The sequence below is a fragment of the Candoia aspera genome, chromosome 5, assembly GCF_035149785.1.
Source record: "Candoia aspera isolate rCanAsp1 chromosome 5, rCanAsp1.hap2, whole genome shotgun sequence".
NCBI lineage: Eukaryota > Metazoa > Chordata > Lepidosauria > Squamata > Boidae > Candoia > Candoia aspera.
Window position 1 is genome coordinate 10,829,139 of NC_086157.1, and position 23,650 is coordinate 10,852,788.

Consider the following 23,650-nt stretch of genomic DNA (forward strand, 5'->3'; position numbering starts at 1 on the left):
CATTGGGGAAATAGAGGTAGATACTTCTCAACAATAGCCTTATTACAGTTGGAATGGTTAATGCTAAGAGATTCATAGTTCTTTAAAGTAATAATAAGTTCTTAAATAATAAGTCCTTTTTATACTGTCATCATCTTGTAGCTGATATAACACTTTTATCCACACACATCTATTTTTACATAAGCTAATATCAATATGTAATCTTTTTTTTTTTGAGAAATGCTGTTAATAATTCCCAGTACAAAATTAGGTGTTCTTCGAAGTTTTTCAGCCTGGGGCTTAATTAAGCTCCCCCCACCCCCTGCCAACTCCCCCTCCTTGCACTTCTAGCATTGTTTCATCCATTCTAACTTTATGTATCATGCAGAGAAATCAGTCATGCTTGCAGATGTCTGTTATCATTATAATAAAATTCAGGAAAATAAGAGAGTTCAATGACTCACTGCGCAATCTGGACTGTGCATGAGATGCTAGCTCAGAAGCAGATCTATAGCAGTAGGTGTAAGGGACAGCATGTTGAACAGCATGTTTTTAGAAGCATTGTGCTTTTTGAAATAATAAGTCCTTTTTATACTTTTCTTGGGGAAGAACTATTTCAGATTTTATGTGCTAAAAAGATCTTGAAGTGATCTCCTTAGGGCATAATGACTGAGACCCGCATGACTTCATAAAAAGAAAATGCCTTTGGGTTTTCTTTTTAACCTTGGTTCAGAATTGGCAAAATAGCATATTAAGTAGCTGTAAAAAAATATGGGAACCCACAGCACCTTTTCAGTTGTATTTTTTTTACCCCTATAATATATTTGACCTCAAGTAGTTTTTCATACCTTGTGAAAGCACTTGAGATCTTAGAACTCTGTTCCACGTTACATTGACATCTCCATGGGGAATTTTCTGCTTTCCAGCTATAACAGGTAGCAGCAATTAATATGACAATTAAGGCCATTGTGTATTGACTTTCTCAGCCCCTGCACCATGACTGTGATAGCAGAGAAGACCACTGTGGGGTTACCAGTTTTGGGGGCAAGCAAAACATGTATTTTGGAGAGCAGAAAAAGTAAATGTAGTTGCAGCTGTGGTTTTTGGAAAGAAGATACTGTCATGGCTTATGAATGAAATATAGTACATATAGAATTCAGCGGAGGAAACTGGTAACAGAACATCACTTCGTTAGAAATCTGAATGTGCAACCTTGAGGCCATTCTTAATAATGGAGTAATGCATTTGTGGTAGATTTTTACCACCCGAAGAGCCTTGAAATAAGGAACACTTTTCAAAACTCAGATAAAATGACATTTTCAGAATGTGAACAATGCTTACTACATACTGTATGTACTGTTGGGTGTATGTAATGTAGGTGTCTGAATGTGATCCTGTAGTAAGCAATGACTGCTGATATTATGGGTGACATTATTAGAACCTCTAATAGTTGATAAGACAAAATTGGAATCTGGGTCTGCCATGGGCTTGATTCCTCTGCCTGGATCGTTGTGTGAGGTTACATACACTTATTCATCCTTCATCAGGGTATACCCCCTCATCTGTGTTGGAGGTCTCAGCAAATCAGCATGCCTCATTAGCATGTGGACGAGTTCGTTCTAGGATGCAATTCTCTATGTGCTTCTGGAGGAAGCTGTTTGTTCCCCTCCCACATTCCTCCCTTCCTCCCTTCCTTCCTTCCTTCCTTCCTTCCTCCTCCTCCACCATCTGGGATAGGAGCATGCGACTGCTGCTCCTTCCATCTTGGGGCCATGCATGGCCATAGAGTCAGGAGGTTTCCCCCTTTCTGTATGCAGCCTTTAGGAGCAATGAGGACTAAGGGTTAATTCAGTTTAGGGAAAGAAGAACAAGAATCATTTTTCCTGAATGGATGTAACTGGACCAAATAAATTAGTAAGATTTTATTTTATTTTATTTTGCCTACTTTTGAACCTACTTTGTCAAGGTGTGTAATTTTTTATGCTTGGGTGGGCTAAGTGTGTAAGATCAATAATCTGTATTTCTCTAACGTGCTCATTAATGCTATTTTAGATATTCTTCTTCTGTGTGCGTCTTTTGCTGTATTAAGCTCTGCTCCATTCAGGGGTCCCAGCTGTCCATTAATGGCTTCAACCTGAAAGCAGCACTGCAACAAACTCTACATCGGAGAGGTCAACCCACATACATATATGAAGAAATCAGTGGGTACAAGTCAGATATCAGAAATCACAGCACCTCTATGCCAGTGAGCATATAATTCCAGTCATTCTCTTGTTGACTTCAAGGAGCCCATCCTTGAGAAAACTAATTACTATGACTGATTTGAAAGCAGAAAAGATGAACCAAGATTCATTTGATGACTGAACATCAGTTCTTGCTGATTAAATATAGATTAAAGCTTATTTTTTTAACTAGTCCATCACATGTGTTACCTGATAATTACATGGTAGAATGTCCTGGGATAGAATGTCCAAATATAAAGCCATTTCATATTTGATCTCTTCCAAAGTAATTCTGCAATGCAACTTTCTCTCCCCATCCTCCCATCTCTTCCGCTGAAATCAGCAGTGTGTTTAAATATTTTCCATTCCCTGGACTATGAATCTCAATTGGTAAGCATTTCCCATCCCTGTAACCTGTAGGTACATATAAAACCTATTATATTTCTTTGTTGAGCTGTAAGATGCTGTAAAAATCTTCATGTTAGAAAGCTTCAGAGGCTTGAAATTGGCCCCTTCATTTAAGAGCCCGTCGTAATGTGTTGGTAATCACTTTGAGTACTATAACTATTCATTATGACAACTTCTATGCCGTCCTGCTCTCATGCCTCCCTTACAATTGCTGTCCATCCAGCTGTATCGCAGGCACACCATCAAGGCTTTCAACAGCATTCGCAGTGGCTGAATAAAAAGTCTAACCAGTACTTTGAAGAAGCAGAGGATGGGGAGACAGCTAGTTCTCTCTGGAAAATTTGAACCATTTCTCTAAGAATGCACCTTCACGGTTCAGAAATACCTGACTGTTTTTCTTGACAGTTGCAGTTTCTGATGAGGAGATGTCTTTCGTTACCCATCAAGGGCTACCGCAGCACAGAATTGCACATCCAGAAAATCACAAGATCCGTTTACATTTTAAATTCTTTTTTTTTTTTCTGCACAGAACCTGGGACTCTTTTTTTTCTTTTTCCAGAACTAGGTTTTCAGGATCTGTTGGGACTCACATTTGGCATGTTTGACAGCATTATATGTCAAATATGTGCAGGGCAGTTTCCTTGCAGAAGACAAAGAGTCTCCTCACACAGATTTGCGTGTACAAAACGAGGAGCCCCGTAGTTAATGTTCGTTTTGAGTGCACTGAAAACTGACTTCAAAGAATGCCCTAAATGTCTCTCACTCCCCCACCTTTCCACAAAATCTAGCATTTTCTTGTCCATTGTTCATAACAATGTGGTTGTATAGTAGTTCACCATTTTTATAATAATAATAATAATGTAATTGATATAATAGAATTTTTATTGCAATTGCTGTCCTTTAACAGTTGACTAGAAAGATGGAATACTGTACTAAAATATTCTAGGAGGGGAGCTTGCAGCCACCTAGACTCAGACCATGTGGTGTTGGTACAGAAGAAATCTTAGGGTTTCTTAACATTTTTCATTCTGTAAAGCAGTGTCTTTCAACCTCGGCAACTTTAAGACGTGTGGACCTCAACTCCCAGAATTCCCGTGGCTGGCTGGGGAATCCTGGGAGTTGAAGTCCACACATCTTAAAGTGACAATAGCTTTGTTCTCAATGTCTCAAAGAGAGATCTTCCAGTGCATGTGTGTGCAGCACATTTCTCTGTTGCTTCAATTGGATGTCCCTAAAAAGAGATACAGTACTGGCTTCCACTGAATTTTTTATCCATTAGAAATCAATCTTCTTTTTCTAACATTAATAACTGTATAGGGTTTATTTTATGGTGCCTTTCCTTAAAAAAAAAAAAATAAAGCCTCTAATGCCTAATCCAAAAAGCTATTTCACCCTTTGTTAATTTGCTCTTTTCTACATTGTTTTACACAAATGATTTTTGACTGTGACAATCGGAACTGTGCACAGTAGTCCTAAAGTAGGCACACTTCTTAATGTTCTCTCTGATTTTTGCTGTTTCTTCCTTCAGACTGCAGATAGAAGAATCTTCTAAACCTGTAAGCTGGACAATGCAGCTAGATAAGGCTGTGACCACAAATTATAAACCCGTGGCTAATCATCAGTATAATGTGAGTTACTTTCAACACTTTATTGTGGTTCTTCAACTACTACTTACTGTAGACGCCTTCAACTGGTTGCTGAATATGTAATTCAGCGCCAAACACTATTTAGTAAGGGCATAGGATGAGCTAAGATAGAATCCTTGTAGGAAGTCTGAGTGGGGCTTACTTTGGAATAGACAGCTCTGGCAAATTTGGGGAACACCTATAGCCTTCCTGATGTTATGGGATTACAACCCTTCATGGTTTGGTCATCTTGGCTAATGCTTTGTAAATGTAGGTCAGTGCTTATCCTCTTCAGTTCATTTGTGCTTCCATATTGCTTATTGTTAAAGATTCAGTCACCATTACTAGTGGTATACATCTTTAGATAGTGTACTGCAATTATATTGTATACAGTGGTTGCAGTACAGGAGCATTTAAGCACTGAGCTCCATACGTTTTGATCTGAGAGTTTAGCAACGCATGTATCTTTTCCGTTGGCTAAATGAGACTGTGTTGTTATAGCCACCTACCTGCAAGAACTGGGACCTACTTTTGAATAGACATGAATGCTCACAATATACTAAAAGAATATATTCCATATATGGGCTTCAAACCTAGCCTCTGTTCGTAGACCAGGAAAAGCTGAATATCTGAATGGAAGCCTATATTGCCTTTGCACAAAATCAGCAGTAGTTTCAGCATCTTCCTTTTCCTTTGTTTTTTTTAAAGAGTTAAAGCCCCTCAAGTCTTCTTCCCTTTCTCAGCTTCTTTGCTGTTGACAACTGCCCATTAGCCATTGCTTTCTTCTGTGCTTGCTCATTTCCAAAAGTTGCAGTGAAAGCAGAGCTGTGTTGACTGGACGCTTGATTTATCACACCAGTAATTATAAAAATCATAGTTGACAGGCACCAACCTAGGCATCTCCTCCTATCTGTTTGACTGGACAGCTTTCTTCTTCTGTGGTGGCACCTGCTTTGACATGAGCATGCACAATCTAGAACCAGAGAGCAGATCAGTGGACTTAACTGATCTGCTTGCTCAGTTACAATTCACATGGTTAACAGCTTCAGTGACAGCCCTAGTCCATGGCCTGGAGGCTCTTCAAGAAATGGATCTTGGTTCTAATTGCCACAGATCACTCATCTGCCTTGAGATAGCACACACAGACATAATCTTATTTTGAATATTATGCATTTTGACCCACCAAATACCTCTGGAGTGTTTATAACCAGGACATGAACACATACCCCTCTTCTATGTCATTCCATATAACTGGAGACATGCTGCCTCCAAAGCAGAGGTAACAATAAATTGAACTTCTGCTGTGGCTTATCCTAGCAAGCACTTCCCCTACTGAGAAGGCAAGTTCTTTGTTCGCATATTGCTCTTTCTGCTGTAAGATCTTTTTGTGCTTTGGCAAGTGCCACAAAACAAATGTACAATTAGAGATTTTTAGAAACTTATTGAGATAATTGTCATTCCGTAAGAGAATTGACTGATGGTACAAAGACACATTAAAATTGGTTTGTTGTGTCAAGAATGGTTTTGAGTGTCACATAACTGGGTTGAATTGCTTTATGGGATAAATTAAGTCTTTTTAATTAAACTACATTCTATCAGAATGTCCTAAAATCCCTTTTCACACTACCATAAAACTGAAAGGAGCTTTATTCTTTCTCTTGTTGCAGTTAAACAATGCTCCTGAACTAGGTTGAAAATAGACTTTTTATTATTATGTTATTTCAATTAATAGATTGAATATGAAAAGAAGAAAAAAGAAGATGGAAAGCGGGCTCGAGCTGAAAAACAGCAAGTGTTGGATATGCTTTTTTCTGCTTTTGAAAAGCATCAGTATTACAACATTAAAGACTTAGTGGATATAACTAAACAGCCAGTGGTAAGTACTTTTTCAGAAAAAAAGTCATACAATTTGTTATTTATAAATGGAACAGCTTCTAAAACTAGGTTGTTTAATGTTTAGAATAGATTTCTTCAAAATATGTCTTTTAAGTTAACCTTACAGTGAAAAAAATTAAAACAGCATGGTAATTACAAGAGGTCAGCATAAGTTGGTTGAGAACCAATTTTACCAAACTAAATGTATTTCAAGTTTTGATTGAGTCATGTCCTTAATACAGTGTGGGAATACTGTATCTTGAGTTGAGAAAGCATTTGACAAAAGCAAGCCAATTCAGTGTAGGCAAAATGTTGTGATAATTAAGCAGATATATAACTGGCTCAAAAATCATAATCTCAGAGTTCCCATCAACAGGTCCTCATCAAACTAAAGTGAGGAATTGAATGGGGTGCTACAGGGTTCAGTCCTGGACCCACTACTTGCCAACATTTTTATTAATGATAGATGAAGAGTTAGAAGGAAGATTTAACCAAGTTTGTAGATGGCTAATGCTGAGAAGACAGAATTAAAATTCAAAATGATCTTGATAGTATAGAAAATGGGCTGAAAATAATAGAATACCATTTAACAGAGACATGTGTAACTTTCTACACAGAGGAAACAAAAATCCAGTGCACAGGTAAAGGGTAAGCATCAGTGCTTCTCTCAGCTGTGGGTGTGGGTGTGCAGCTGCACAGTAGCCAGTGCGCACCTACAAACCAGATTCAGTCTCCCACTCTCTGTCAGAGATGACACACTAATACATGTGGTTTTGCAAAGGAAGGACAGGGAGAGGAGAGTCTTCTCACCCAGCAGCTAAGCTGAAGCCCATGGATCTTCTGCAGGACTCCAGGCCCTAGGAGGTATTGAATAGCGGTGGGGAAGAAAAGGCAAAGCAAAGGGGAAAAAAAGAAGGGCACGGGAGCCTTCTCACCTGGGTGCTTGCCTGCCCAGGCATCTTTTGCATTGTTTTCAAAAACTGGTGATCCCTGGCCCAGGGTTGCTGCTGATACAATTGCTGCTCAGAAGACATTACTTGTGAATCTGCTTCCCTGGTTTAGAAGAAATGTTGGCTGAGATAGTTGGCTTGCTAAGGGTACTTACGAATAAGACATTGGAATAAGTAGTTAATTGCAAACTGAGTATGATTGAGCAGTAGGATGTGGATTGCAGAATAATTTAACGAAATTTTAGACAGCATCATCAGATAAATACACAAATGATTGGAAGTGGTGGTTCTGTCTTACCCCACCTTGGGTGTTGTGTCTGCGTCTGGACAATTCACTTTAAAAATGATTCAGACAAGCTAGAAGAGGCTCAGAGAAGAGCAGCGTGTATATTAGGGAGGTTAGCGAGTATTCCTACTGTCTCCCCACTCCGCGTGATCAGGCAAATGCTTGAATCGGGCTTAAGCACCTTGAAGACTTAAATTAAATACTGTTTTATTCCAGCTTCTCTCCAATTCCTAATCAATCACCTTTATCTACCCATGTATTTTGCTGGGGAAAATTACTGATTATAGATACTAATCTATAACAAGCATACATCCTTTTGATTTTAAGGAGAAACCCAACACAAAAAGAATGTTTAGTTTCTCCTTAAAATGAAAAGGGTGTTTTTTGTGCATACATGGATACTAAGATGGTGTGGTTATTTTTATTTCACTTTTTGTGGTTTTATTTCTTTTTAAGTGGTTGAATTCTTTTTAATTTTATTGATGCGTTGTCCCCATGGTTTAGTCCAACATTTTTGCAAGACCTGAAGAGTAAAAGGAGATGGCAGGGTAGAAGAAGGATCCTTGTTAAGCAGTGCAGGAAGACCTCCGGTGTTCATTCCCAGGAGAAAGGCTTTTTACATTGGTGAAAATTTATTTATTTATTAATTTGGGAAATGTATATGGCTGCCCATCTTAAATACATAACTCTGAGTGGCTAACAAACCAATTCTTAGGAGAAACAAGATAAACCTCCTTGTATACAAAACAGAAAATAGAGTTAAAATTAATCCAATAGAAAAATGAAGTCACTGCTTCCGAAGCTTACAATCCACATACTGGGCTCCTGCACCAGCCTGGCCCTAACGCCTGGGGGAAAAAAACAGATCTTCATGGCCTTCTGGAAGGTGAAGAGGGTCAGGGTATTCCAAATCTTCAGGGAGAGGCTGTTCCATAGGGCAGACGCCATGGCAGAGAAGGCACATCTTCTCAGTCCTGCCACATGACCCTGTTTGATAGAGGGGATCTGGAGCATGCCCAACATGTTGGATCTGATGGGATGGGCAGAGACCTTAGAAATAGCTGGTCGCACAAGTAACCTGACCTGTGCCATGTAAGGTAATAGCCAGCTCCTTGAATTGCACCTGGAAACATGCTGGAGCCAGTACAGGTCGCACAACGGTGGTGACACATGGACAAACTTTGATGTACCCAAAACTGCATGCACCATTATATTCTGGACCAGTTAGAACTTCTGAGTGTTTTTCAAGGGAAGCCCCATGTAGAGCATGTTGCAGTAATCCAGTTGGGAAGTGACTACGGCAGTGTTTCTCAGCCTTGGCAGTTTGAAGATGTGTGGTCTTCAACTCTCAGAACTTCCTGGGGAATTTTGAGAGTTGAAGTCCACACATCTTCAAACTGCCAAGGTTGAGAAACACTGGACTAAGGCATGAGTGACAGTGAGCAGAGCCATCCAGTCCAGGAACGGGCACAGCACAAATCCGTGCAAAGGCCCCTCTGTCCACGCCTGCCACTTGCTTTTTAAGCAGCAGCCCTGAGTCTAGGGAGACTCCCAGAAAATAAGCCTAAGTACGTTTAGTAAGGGAAGAGTTTGAAATATGAAATATGAATGTAGAGATTTTGGTGCAGGACCTCTGTAGATTATAGTTCCCCACAGAGTGTTGTTCCTGTCTTGCTAAAGTTCACCACCTTAACTTACAGTTGTGGAAGAAATGTCTACAGTGCTTTATTCTGCAGTTTCCTTCAGTGAAATAGGCTTCATTATTCTATGTATTTTCCCCTGCGTTGAAGGGCCTGTAGTAGCTGTTTAGGAATCTCTTGCTATAAATTGAATCATTTCTCCTGCAGCTGTGAGCTGTTGCTCTAGAAAAGGCAAATCATAGATACTTTATTTCTACGTTAAGAACAGGTCCAGCATCTCTCAGCCTCCCCACCGGCAACTAACATTCTAACTCCTTTATCTTTTACAAACTAAGAAACTGACAAATTGTTTTGTTTCTCCATGACAGATATTGATTTCCCTTCTCTTTATGGAAAGGGAAAAAAATACAAGAATATTGACGCAGAAGCTGGTAGTTGGTGTGGGAGGAATTTGACTAGGTTTCTAGTGGATAGAGGAAAGTAACATTAATTTTAAAGGATAAACAAAGACAAAACTAATAAAATCTGCCATTTTCTAATTTCCCGCAATTTCCTGTCTCCCTTTTGACTGACTTTTTAAAGGATACAAGCAGGATTGTTTGTGCTTCATGATGCTCTGCATGAAGAATTTTATGCATTGTATAGTATCTACAGAATGTCTCCAAAAGTTCTTAGGATCCACTGTATCCGTAAGGTTAGTTTAGGGCAGTGTTTCTCAACCTTGGAACTCTAAGATGTGTGGACTTCGACTCCCAGAATCCCCCAGCCAGCCATTGTGATGCTTGAGGGTTTCCACTGAGTTCTGTGAGACAAACCAAACCTTTAGCAAACTGAGACTATGGTGGGGAAGTAAATGTGCTCGCGTACCGCCAGTCACTGGAGATAAATAGTTCATCTCTGCTGAAGAAGGCGGTGCGGTGCGGGTGACGTGGTGGCGCTGCAGGTTAAACTGCTGAGCTGCTGAACTTGCCGATCGGAAGGCCGGCGGTTCGAATCCGCGTGACGGGGTGAGCTCCCGTTGCTCGTCCCAGCTCCTGCCAACCTAGCAGTTCGGAAACATGCAAATCTGAGTGGATTAATAGGTACCACTTAGGCAGGCAGGTAGCGGTGTTCCGTTTAGTCGTGCTGGCCACATGACCACGGAAGTGTCTACGGACAAACGCCGGCTCTTCGGCTTTGAAACAGAGATGAGCACCGCCCCCTAGAGTCGGACACGACTGGACTTGATGTCAAGGGAAACCTTTACCTTTACCTTTACCTCTGCTGAAACTTCCAAAGATGCACCCCTCTGAGTGTTTGGCTTCTGGAGTTGGGAATATTACTGCTGATCTGCTTTTAGCTCTTTGCCAGTAATAACCACCTTTCCTATTTGTGAAAAATGATGGATCATTTGAAATTAGGAAACAGTGGATGAAGGAAAGCATGACCAGCCTTGAAGTTGTGCTGCTGGTACAACCTTGGCTTGTTTCTGGGGTGTGTGTGTGTGGAGATTGTTGCTTGGTGTACTTGAGGATCCTCATTTCAGGCAGACAAGCTTTAAACATCCCAGGAATTTCCTCTGGATATTTCTAAAGTTCATATCTCAGTGAATGCAGGACATGATTTGCATGAATGCCAGGCCATTTGAATTTCTCATTCTGTTCACCTCTGCAAATTCAGAAAATTACTAATCTAAGTTTGAATGTTTATGAACTCTGGAGCTCCCAAGTCACGTTCTCTTCTAATTAGGCCACGTTAAGAGTTTTTATTCCTCTTAAAAATCTACACTCAGAATCTTTCTCATTATCATGTTATGGTACCTAACTGGGTTTGCTGGTTCCCTGGTGCAGGTTTTAGCAATCTTACAGTTATTTCCTTGATTTGTTTTATCTTACTGTTTTAATGGGGGAGCCTTTTGTAAAATACCTTTGTAGCAGGGACTTTGGTGCTGTTAATGTAATATCAAACTTAAGATTGCAAACCCATATGGGTGACTTGCTCTGTGTTCCATACAGTTGAGTTTGCAGTCTAGTTAAAGACCAAGAAGATTTACTTGATCTATTCATGGGTCTTTGTTGTTGTTTATTCGTTTAGTCGCTTCCGACTCTTCATGACTTCATGGACGAGCCCACGCCAAAGCTTTCTGTCGGTCGTCAACACCCCCAGCTCCCCCAGGGACGAGTCCGTCACCTCTAGAATATCATCCATCCACCTTGCCCTTGGTCAGCCCCTCTTCCTTTTGCCTTCCACCTTCAGCACCTTCTCCAGGGTGTCCTGTCTTCTCATTATGTGGCCAAAGTATTTCAGTTTTGCCTTTAATATCATTCCCTCAAGTGAGCAGTCTGGCTTTATTTCCTGGAGGATGGACTGGTTGGATCTTCTTGCAGTCCAAGGCACTCTCAGAATTTTCCTCCAACACCACAGTTCCAAAGCATCGATCTTCCTTCTCTCAGCCTTCTTTATGGTCCAGCTCTCACAGCCATAAGTTACTACGGGGAACACCATTGCTTTAACTATGCGGGCCTTTGTTGTCAGTGTGATGTCTCTGCTCTTAACTATTTGATCGAGATTTGTCATTGCTCTTCTCCCAAGGATTAAGCGTCTTCTGATTTCCTGACTGCAGTCAGCATCTGCAGTAATCTTTGCACCTAGAAATACGAAGTCTTTCACTGCTTCTACATTTTCTCCCTCTATTTGCCAGTTATCAATCAAGCTGGTTGCCATAATCTTGGTTTTTTTTTTTTTGAGGTTTAGCTGCAAGCCAGCTTTTGCACTTTCTTCTTTCACCTTCATCATAAGGCTCCTCAGTTCCTCTTCGCTTTCAGCCATCAAAGTGGTATCATCTGCATATCTGAGATTGTTAATGTTTCCTCCAGCAATTTTAACTCCAGCCTTGGATTCCTCAAGCCCAGCACGTCGCATGATGTGTTCTGCATACAAGTTGAATAGGTAGGGTGAGAGTACACAGCCCTGCCGTACTCCTTTCCCAATCTTAAACCAGTCCGTTGTTCCGTGGTCTGTTCTTACTGTTGCTACTTGGTCCTTATACAGATTCTTCAGGAGGCAGACAAGATGACTTGGTATCCCCATACCACTAAGAACTTGCCACAATTTGTTATGGTCCACACAGTCAAAGGCTTTAGAATAGTCAATAAAACAGAAATAGATGTTTTTCTGAAACTCCCTGGCTTTTTCCATTATCCATTGGATATTGGCAATTTGGTCCCTAGTTCCTCTGCCTTTTCTAAAGCCAGCTTGTACATCTGGCAATTCTCGCTCCATGAATTGCTGAAGTCTACCTTGCAGGATCTTGAGCATTACCTTACTGGCATGTGAAATGAGTGCCACTGTTCAATAGTTTGAACATTCTTTAGTGTTTCCCTTTTTTGGTATGGGGATATAGGTTGATTTTTTCCAATCTGATGGCCATTCTTGTGTTTTCCAAATTTGCTGGCATATAGCATGCATTACCTTGACAGCATCATCTTGCAAGATTTTGAACAGTTCAGCTGGGATGCCGTCGTCTCCTGCTGCCTTCTTATTAGCAATGCTTCTTAAGGCCCATTTAACCTCACTCTTCAGGATGTCTGGCTCTAGCTCACTGACCACACCGTCAAAGCTATCCCCAATATTGTTATCCTTCCTATACAGGTCTTCCATATATTCTTGCCCCCTTTTCTTGATCTCTTCTTCTTCTGTTAGGTCCTTGCCATTTTTGTTTTTGATCATACCCATTTTTTGCCTGGAATTTACCTCCAATGTTTCTAATTTTCTGGAAGAGGTCTCTTGTCCTTCTTATTCTATTGTCTTCTTCCACTTCCGCGCATTGCTTGTTTAAAAATAATTCCTTATCTCTTCTGGCTAACCTCTGGAATTTTGCATTTAATTGGGCATATCTCCCCCTATCACTGTTGCCTTTTGCTTTCCTTCTTTCTTGGGCAACTTCTAGTGTCTCAGCAGACAGCCATTTTGCCTTCTTGGTTTTCTCTTTCTTTGGGATATTTTGTTGCCGCCCCCTGAACAATGTTGCAAACTTCTGTCCATAGTTCTTCTGGGACCCTATCTACTAAGTCCAGTCCCTTAAATCTATTCTTCACCTCCACTGCATATTCCTTAGGAATATTAGTGAGCTCATATCTAGCTGATCTGTGGGTCTTCCCTAATCTCTTTAGTCTATTCCTAAATTGTGCAAGAAGAAGTTCGTGATCGGAACTACAGTCAGCTCCAGGTCTTGTTTTTACCAACTGCATAGATGTCCGCCACCTTTGGCTGCAAAGGATGTAGTCAATCTGATTTCGGTGTTGTCCATCTGGGGAAGTCCATGTATAAAGCCGTCTCTTAGGTTGTTGGAAGAGAGTGTTCGTTATGCAGAGTGAATTGTCTTGGCAAAATTCTATCAGCCTATGTCCTGCTTCGTTTTGTTCTCCCAGGCCATGCTTACCTGTAATTCCAGGTGTCATTTGACTGCCCACCTTAGCATTCCAGTCTCCTGTGATGAAAATAACATCTCTTTTAGGCGTGTTGTCCAGTAGGTGCTGCAGATCCTCATAGAACTGCTCTACTTCAGCTTCTTCAGCATCTGTGGTTGGGGCGTATATTTGGATCACTGTGATGTTAGATGGCTTGCCCTAAATTCGAATTGAGATCATTCTATCATTTTTTGGATTGTATCCGAGCTCTGCTTTAGCCACTTTACTCTTAATTATGAAGGCTACTCCATTTCTTCTGTGGTCCTCTTGTCCACAGTAGTAGATCTGGTGGTCATTTGATTGAAGTGGCCCATTCCAGTCCATTTCAGTTCACTGACGCCCAAAATGTCTATCTTTAATCTTGACATCTCACCAATAACCACATCCAATTTGCCCTGGCTTAGATCTTACATTCCAGGCTCCAATGGTGTGTTGATCCTTAGAACATTGGATTCGCCGTTCACCACCAGCACCGTCGGCCACTAGCCATCCTTTCGGCTTTGAGCTAGCTGCGTCGTCACGTCTGGGGCTAGTTGAGCTCATCCTCTGTTCCTCCCCAGTAGCATTTTGACCATCTTCCGACCTGGGGGTCTCATCTTCCGATGGTATACCGACATATCTCTGGTTGTACTGATCCATTTAGTTTTCACGGCAAGAATACTGGGGTGGGTTGCCATTACCTTCCCCAGGGATCGCATTTAGTCTGACCTCTCTGTCATGACCTTCCCGTCTTGGATGGCCCTTCACGGTTTAGCTCATAGCATCATTGAGGTGCTCAAGCTCCAGCACCACAACAAGGTAAAGATCCTTTGCTGAAGATTCATGGGTCTACCTCGTTCATATCTAAAGCAAAGTGTAGCACTCTTTCTCTTGCTTCTTCTGCGTACCTTGCCTCTTTACGTCACATCATTTCAGACCCTTTGTCAGATACTCCATTTTGGTATCTCATCTGGGCTGAAGACCAAATGACTGAGAGCCAGTCTGGTCTAGTGGTTAAGGTGCTGAGCTAGAAACCCGGAGTCGGTGAGTTCTAGTCCCGCCTTAGGCATGAAAGCCTGCTGGATGACCTTGGGCCAGTCCCTCCCTCTCAGCCCAAGAGCCAATCAGGCATGGTATGGGAGTTCTAGTCCCACCTTAGGCATGAAGCCGGCTGGGTGACCTTGGGCCAGTCCCTCTCTCTCAGCCCAACTCACTGCAATGTAGACTAGCCTCCTTGGTGTGTACCCCGGGCAACGTGACTTGTCACGGCTAAATAGTCCACACACCTGGCTGCTGGACCTCACAAGGATTTCCCAGCAAGAAAAAAAAAGCAGCATGAACACCAAATTGCTATGCCATACCATTAAAAAAAAAAAAAAAAGCCCAAATGGCTGTCTGTACTAGGAAGGAAGGAGCTCAACTCCCCCCACCCCAGTGTAGTTCTTTGTTGTAGGATTACACCTCCCCAATTTCTGTATTACATATGATGCAGGTAGCGATGTTTGTGACTCCTTTGTCTGCCCCATTGACCTACTCTTGACGTTTGCATTCCCTTCTATGCTTCCCAAACTGCATTTTTGATGGATTTGATTCCTGGGGTGTTTTTCCTTGAACTGATGATTTAGGCATCTTCATTAAGATAATGAAATTATCTTGATTGATCTTGGAAGTAGGAGCAAAGTAGTTTAGTGCATTAGAGTAGAGGGCTTTGCACCCACTACTGTGATCAAGGCTGCTAATGGCCCCTTCTCCTTAAACCAGTTACACTTTTTGACCCCGATTGGATGATTGCTCTTTACAAAATACCCTTCTTAAACAAGTTGAATCAAAGAGCTGTATTAAAAGCTTTTTCTTTGACAATTTTCCCAAACATTTCCTGAACTCTTTGTATCATAACACATTTCAAAGTACTTGCTTTTCATAGTCCATTAGTCCAACTGCATTCTCTTCCTGTGTGTTATTTTTAACTTGTATTTCTTTTTTCTTCTCTGCAAAATACTTCACAGATTTGATTGTCTTGCTCTTGACTGTCTTGATTACTAGATGTCAGTAATAATCAGCCTGAAAAGTTGGCAGGTTGATAGGATAACTTAATTTCATCAAGGCTTTGTTACTGGTCCTCATAGACAAATTTTTATTAGGGTGTTTGTTCCTGACAGCTTAACCACAAGACTTTTGTGGAAGGGAGTTGAACTAACAAGGGAGTTGAACTATCAAATAAATATAATATTTTTGTATTATACAAAAAAAGATGAACACTGAGTACGCAATGTTAGACTTGAGTAGATTCAAACCCTACAAATTTCAGTGTTTTTTACTACTAACTGCACAGGATTTTTGCAGTCATAAATGATAGATATTTTATGAATGTGATATCACCTGTACAGAAGTTGTAAGAACCTTTTATCAGAAGGGAACATTTTGATGAGACATGGCAGCGCTTTTTATAAAAAATTATCTAGAGAATTCTTTAGGTAACTCCTGACATATTTTGCAAAACTAGCAATTCTAGATAAGATAAAGCTGCAAGATTTCCTACTTTAAATCTCTAGGACAATTAATTAAAGCTTCATGAAGAGTTTTAATGATGAAGTGGTAATAGCAGGCACACTGAAATTAATGCCCAGGTTTGGTCTCCCATTATTTAGAAGCTGCAGACCTCTTTGCCTGTCCTGCCACCCCTAATGATGATTCCATACATATCTGGAGCTCTAAATAGAAATTGAGAAGCCATTACCAGTAACAGCTTGAATGTCAGGACGAACTGCAACAGGAGAACATGTGTTCACTAAAGGAACACAACCCTCCCTCTTTCTAAGCTCTATGAAAGACTCCAGATACATCACTAAGCACTTAAAAACTTCCCAGTAACTAATTCAAGAAAACACAGATCTGTCACCTTCATTTGAATTAGTTTAAAGCATCCTTAGAGTGAGAATTCCCAAGCATTTGGAAGCAGCTAAGCTTTCAAAGAAAGATAGGTATGGTTTTTATGCAGGGATACCATGGAGAAATGTGCAAAATCTTTAGTGCTCAAAACATTATGAGCATTAAACCATCATTTTGAGTGTTCTGAATTTGAAGTAGAACTTACTTGTCCAAAGAACTGTTTCAAATCTGGAATGAAACTGAGGCTTTGGCACCCCGCAAGAAAATCATAGAGAGATTCCTTGAAATAACTGTTTCGACCCAGGGATGGGTGGTTCTGAGTGTTACAAACTAAGAACAAAGCACGTGGGTTTCAAGAGTTTTGTTCTGAGGTTGGAAAGAAATACTCATGTCATTCCAAATCTGGTTTGACAGAACATAGCCTACTTGACTGTTCTGATGGAGCTTTTCATGTGAAGCAGTTGTATTCTGAGTATGAAACAAAATAAAATATCCACCTTTTGTGGATCTCCTTAATGTTTGGGCTGCCCTGCTAACTTTTTAGCATTAGTTGAAGATGTTACCAGGCAGATAGATAGAATGGGTAGGTAGCCCCTGGTTATTTCCCCATGAGCTGCCTAGCCTGGAATTGCCATCCTATATCCAAATGCTTTTTATAAGAACCCACATGAGGCCATTCCTTCATCTTTCCACATTCTTCTGTCCTCATCATCCCATTCCTTCTTCCAAAGATATTGGAGGAAGGCTTCCTCTGTACACAGCCTTTGAGGTCTTGGAGGACATAAATCTGAACAGATAAATAATAAATGCAGGCTTATTAATTACATGTTTTACTTAAAGCATAGTTTAAGTTTAACATATTTAGGTTGGAATGTTCCTCCTCTGGAAAGTGTGTTTTCTTCTGGCTATTATTTCTCCTGTTTGGCAAGGCCAGGCGAGCGAAATGTCCTTTAATTAATCAGTTCCTCTTAATCACTGCTTTCATCTCATTGTTTTTACGTTTCCTTTTCTTTGATAATGACAAAATCCTGCTCGACTGCAGAAGAAAACAGAAATAGAGGAAGTCAGTGATTGCAGAGCACACACTCAAATGAGATAGATGGGGACTATCTAAAGGGCAAGAAATCAGTAATTCCCAGCCCTGCTGAAATTAGAGATGAAGAAAATTGTTTCTTCCTATGGAGCATGCTGGAGGAGGCCTTGCCTGCATAGCAGTTGCATGGGAATATATGTCGGAGAAAGTTCTTGGCCATGGAGGGAATGGCATTGCTAAATGATTCAGCACTGGGTGAGACTACCATTTTAATTTAACTTCCAGCTGATTATGGAAGAGCAGTGACTTGGCATCACCAAGACCTATTAGAGACTTTTAGGAAGCTTTTTACAAAATCCCTTCTAAAAAGCACTAAAATGCCAGGATAAAAAGGTCCTTAGGTGGCCAAAAAAAAGAAAAAAAGAATTGCACATTTGATACATTCCCCAGCTTTCCCCTGGAAGTAAATAAAATGGGGAAAAATATCATAATTACTTTTATTAGCCTCATTAGTGTCATTCTTTTATACATTTGTAAAGATCCCTGCTTCTATGTTTTTAAAGAAAAAGACAAATTTCCTGTGAGTGGTTTTCAGACTGATTAAGATGTGAATCACATATTGTACTTACCCATATTTGTAGCTCAGTGTGTTGCACACACCAAGCAGATGTTTGCAAGCTGTGGCTTACAGCTTAATGCAGCCTTTCTCAACCTTTTGACCTAGGAAAAGCCCTTGCAAGGCCTCAGGGAACCCCTGCACATTCAGGCTCAAATATAGGCCAGAAGGTGTAAAATTATTACATTCATTTCATGTGTAGGCCTGTATATATGCATTAACAGTGTTCTTAAACTGAAAATAAAGAATGAAACCTACCTCTTTAATGTGAAGTTGCCTTAATTTGAAATAGTTTTTTAAATAAGTTGCAATCTCCCAGGGAACCCCTGGTGACCTCTCCCGGAACCCAAGGGTACCACAGGACCCTGGCTGAGAAACCCTGGCTTAGTGTAACATGTGAATCAGCCCATAGTGATCTCTCTAATAAGCCTTGATTGAATCTAAATGAGTTCTAAATAGTATTCTCTTGGCTCTAAAACATTGTTTTGAGGATCGTAGCCTTGTTGCCCCATAACCCAATTTTTTTTAAAGATTTTTTTATCCCATCTTTGTCGTTTTTATAAATAACTCAAGGCGGTGAACATACCGAATACTCCTTCCTCCTCCTATTTTCCCCACAACAATAACCCTGTGAGGTGGTTGGGCTGAGAGAGAGGGACTGGCCCAAAGTCACCCAGCTGCTTTCATGCCTCAGACAGGACGAGAACTCACAGTCTCCTGGATTCTAGCCTGATGCCTTAACCACTATTATCATACAGCGCTAGTATCGTTCCAGTCAGAAGAAACCACAGTTAAACCACAATTAAACCACAGAGTTGGAGGGGATCAAGGATGCATGTACAGTCCAGTTGCTCCTTTGAGAGGATCCTCTTCTGGTTCTTGCAACACTGAAAGTTTTATCTTTGGCTCATATGGTAAAGTGCTGCCCCCTCGTGGGGGCTGATGCTCTGTGAAGAATATCTGGAGAGCTGAATAGCAGAGACAGTTCCAACATTTTAAGCCATTTGCTGCTTTGAAACTGCAACTGTTCTAGAAATGTGTACAGGAATAGCTTATAATGAACATCCTCCTCTTCTCTTTCTCCTCTCTCTCCCTACACCACACAACAAAAACGAATGGTGTAAAGAGAGTACTAGCTACCAGACCATCCTTGCTGCCCCCTTCTCCATTCTGTATTTTTAATTCACCCTCTGAAAGGTTTCCTTGGAATTTTAGAGGGTTTGTTTGCAGCCATTCTAGCCAGTGACCTCAGTTATCACTTGGGGACACCATCAGCTGGACGTTCTGTCTGTGATGGTGGCACATCTTAGGCTGTCTGTTTGTCCTTCTGTCTGCTTTGGTTCTGATCAGTATATTATTGCTGCCTTTGAGGAAAGGAGAGAGATTAGGTTTGAAATGGAGAAACCACAAAAAAGAGGTATTCCTGAAATGTTAAGGCAGGAAAACATCTGTCTTTGGGGAAAAGGAGACCACAAGGAAGAAACAGTATCCTCTAGGGGGTGACATCCAAGACTGGGCTTAATTGTAACTATGAACTGCCTAAAGAAAAGCAGCAGCTATAGAAGGATTTATTGAGCATAGCAAGAAAAAAAATGATATAGACCAGCCTTTCTGAACCGTTTGACCCTGGAGGAACCCTTGAAATATTTTTCAGGCCTTGGGGAACCCCTGCACATTCAGGCTCAAATATAGGCCAGAAGTTGGAAAATTATTTTATTTGTTTCAAGGGTAGGCCTGTTTATATGCATTAACAGTGTTCTTAAACTAAAAGAATGAAACTTAGCCCTTTAATGTAAAGTTGCCCACAGTTGAAATCATTTTTTAAATAAATCGTGATCTCCCAGGGAACCCCTAGCGACCTCTCGCAGAACCCTGATTGAGAAACTCTGATACAGACTGTTGCGTTATTCTATCCGTCGAGCTGGGAAGGTGTAAGTATTTTGCCTGACCTCCATTTGACACTGTACTGTTTGCGGGTCTCGTTGAAATCAGTAGCCAGACAAGAGGCTGGTGTTCAGCCAAAGCATCTTTCCATTTCTCTTGAATGAGATGAAGTGGTGCCCATGAGATCAGAAGTATTTTCATAGCAACGCGAAGATATCATTTGCCTTTTTCACTATTTTCTTACAAGTGCACGGTGGAGCTTTCCAGAGGCTGCCCACAGTAATAATATAGTGGCAGCAAACTGTACTAAAAGTCATTGTATTCTTCACCACTACACGCTCACAGTAAAAAACGAAAAAGCCAGTTTCACTTAAGAACGTCCTTGGTGAAGCAGCAAAAACTATTAATTTTATTAAATGTTGGCCCTGAGTAAACATCTTTTTAATATTCTGTGTGATGACGTGGGAAGTGCACATAGACTAGGTTTTTCCATGAAGCACCATTTTTATCTGATCTTCATTTATGTTCTTAAAGGTATTCCTGTGTTAATACCAAATAAATATTTCCCTCATATTGATAGGAAATGTATTTGGGATTGTGGATCACCTAGGTTTTCCTTAGCTAAATTAAGACTAACATTTGAGGAAGGTGGCTTTAATTTATCTCATTAGCAAAAATATCATTGGGCTAGTATTTTATTAGTTACCAGCATGTGGAATGAAAATATAGTTGAATATTACCGCCTGTGGGCTATGTTGGAAAGTTATGACTTATTTCCTTTCTGATCATGGCAAGTGTTTGGACAACATACAGTTTAAAAGATGTTTATTTCAAGGAATATGTCTAGTGAGAAGTTTTGGGGCCATATTAGGGCATGGACTGGGTTTTGATAACGGGACTCATGAATATCTAACTCTTTAGAAAAATTCTACTTTGAAAATTGGTGGTAAAATGTCCTATTGGAAAGTTTGAGTGGAAGCCAGCATCATGACTTTAAGCCAGTTGTTATGTAATGACTGTTTTAAGGATTTGCCCTGACTTCAAATTGAATTTGGTCTTCCCAGCTTGAAACAGTGGAGGTATCTTCAACTTAAGCATGTTTTAACAGATCAACATGGACGTGATGCTTTCTTTCTTGATGGAATCCATGACAGAATTAAAACCTATAGCATATCTCTATCAAAAGTGCAAGAATTTTAAAATGGACATTTTTGGGATATTTCAAAGAAGGTCCATTTTTGGGATATTTCAAAGGTGGTCCATTTTTGGGATATTTCAAAGGAGGTCTAAAGATCGGGAATTTCCCATAATGCCTCATCAATGGATTCATGTCCTTAAAAATGTTTAAATGTATTAACACTGTTTTTTATATTATATAATGAAATATATTAAATATGTCATTTAGAAGATCTGCATAAGTCAGTGAACCAGTATTTTCCAAATGACCAACGCATGATGCTACAAAATCGTGCATCGGTAAAAGATCCATTGAAAGTGCAAAACAGATCAATGGATTTTAATTAACAGTACAAAAAAAGTTCATTGATAGAGTTTCATATTCCACATTGCAACTAACTTTAAGAAACTTCCATTTGTCGAGTTCTGGTGTATAGTATCACAGAGGAATATCCACAATTATCTGAAGTCTGTTAACATACTCTTCACTTTTCCCACTACATATCTGTGTGAGGCCAGATTTTCTTAATTCACTTCAACCAAAACAACATACCACACCAGATTTAAGGCAGAAGCAGATATGAGATCCAGCTGCCTTCTATTAAGCCAGACATTAGAGGTGTGAACATAAATTAAAAAATGAAATTCTTCTATTTACGTTTAGAAAATATAGCTATTTTCCATTAAAGATACGTTATTTGTGTTAACGTGTAGTGGGTTCGTTATTTTTAATGAATAAATATTTTTTAAAATTCTCAGTTTTAACTTCTAATACAGTAAATATATATATATTCATATTCATATTCATCCCTCCCTCCCACATAAACCAAAGGTCTTTGGGGTCCTCAGTAATTTTTAAGATTGTGAAGGGGTCCTGAGACCAAGATGTTGAGAACCACTGATGCAGAATAGTGACTGGATGAAGGTCGGTGAATGGACTGAATATTGACAGGTAGCTTCTAAAGCTAGGAGTGCCCACACATGCTTGGCTAAGGGAGGTATTTGGCAGCTGTACTTAGAGCAGGCAACAACTACCACATGTCTGGGGTTCGTCTCCACTGCAACAGTTTGGTAGCTCAGATCCATAGCTGGTAGATAGTAGTAAGCGTGGGAAGAAAAGGCAACTTCTGAGAATGATTTAGAAGCACGTGGTAGAAATTATATTGGGTATGGCAATAAACAGCTTCTTCTGTCATGGGATGCCAAGGGTGAAAACGCAGTGGTTCCTCCAGCATGCCGCAGGTGAGAACACCTGATTGGTCTGTTACCTTGTAGTTGGAATAGACTACCCAATCAGTGGGAGATGGTCCAGCATATTTGTGGCATTTTTTAAAAAACTCCTGATTGTGCTAGCAGATTGTAAGTCAATACCATCAGTGATGAGCGACATGGAAAAAGGGCTTGGAGAAAGGGATTAATTTCAGTCATTAGACATGTGATGCACAGCATTCCCAGGTTCTTATTCAGGTGGGGACTCCCAGCTTCTGCAGAACAAGGCTATTCAAACTTGTGAATACACGTTGAAACTGCCAACATGGAAATGAAACCCATTGCTGTAGAAAAGAGGCTGATTGTCTAGATGTGGCCTTGGAGTGCCTGGGTTGTATTACTCCATAGGTGGTTCTTCTTAGACTTTCCAGTGTGGGAAGTATAGATTTGTGCTGTGGACCCCGTCATCTGAATTACGGGCTGCCTGGGTGGAGTTGATATGCTGGTGACAATGAGCTATGATAGGCTGCTGAGTTTACCAGCTTTAGTATGGGAGTAGAGAACCGGTTTTCTCAACTTCCTTTTTTCTTCCCCATAGAGGAAGAAGAAAATTGACTTAGACCCATCCTCAACTTGGTGTAAATTTATGTCTTTGAAGTTGGGCTGCCCTTGGTTGGGAATAGAGGACAGATTGGTGTCAGCATAATTGTTCTGGGTTCCTACGATGCTCTGTCATTATTCCTTCTTCTTACTTTCAGATCTATTTAAAGGAAATTTTGAGAGAAATAGGCATCTACAATTTTAAGGGGCCACACAAAAGTACCTGGGAACTTAAACCAGAATACAGGCATTATCAAAATGAAGATAAAAGTGATTAGCAACCAGGACGCTGTTGACTTCGAAAGCAGGAAAAGCTGCCCAGGTTCATCCTTAAAAGAGTAAGAGTTAATACTTTTGTAATCAGCTGTCTTCATTTTTTAAAAGATTTTTCTGGAATGTTATCTAAGTTTTTGTGGTATGTTTATTGCATACAAATTATTTATAGAATAAACTTGTATTTGGTTTCTTGAATGAATGGCCTTTTATTATAACTTCTTGCATTTTGTAAAAATATAACTATGTTAATAAATTGACTAGAAGCTTTATTTACTCCTGGGCTGAATTTATCCCATTATGACTAAACTATTGAGTTGGCCTATATTTCGAACAACAGAGCATCAGGCTAACACATTTATTCTAAAAACTGTTTACCTTTAAGGATCCAGGTCACACTTGTGTTTTTGCTGCAAATGACACAGCTATGCCTTTGGAGACTGAATCCTGAAGTAGTTTCCAAGAACGTATCATGGGATGGTGAATAGCCTTTACATGCTTGTTGATCAAAAATAACTAGAAGTAGGACACATTTTCAGTTGAGTCGGAAATGGTTTT

General features: G+C 40.2%; 1 protein-coding gene across 1 annotated transcript in view; it reads left to right on the top strand.

Moving 5' to 3' along the window:
- The window catches only part of GTF2F2 (general transcription factor IIF subunit 2), an 86,535-nt gene extending 63,173 nt beyond the window's left edge, over positions 1-23,362 (top strand). Inside the window, exons 7-9 of the mRNA XM_063304579.1 lie at positions 4,138-4,237; positions 5,967-6,110; positions 22,978-23,362. Coding sequence (XP_063160649.1) covers positions 4,138-4,237; positions 5,967-6,110; positions 22,978-23,097 — 364 coding nt within the window. The 3' untranslated portion in view covers positions 23,098-23,362. The remainder of the gene's footprint in view (positions 1-4,137; positions 4,238-5,966; positions 6,111-22,977) is intronic.
- The last annotated feature ends 288 nt before the right edge of the window (positions 23,363-23,650 follow it).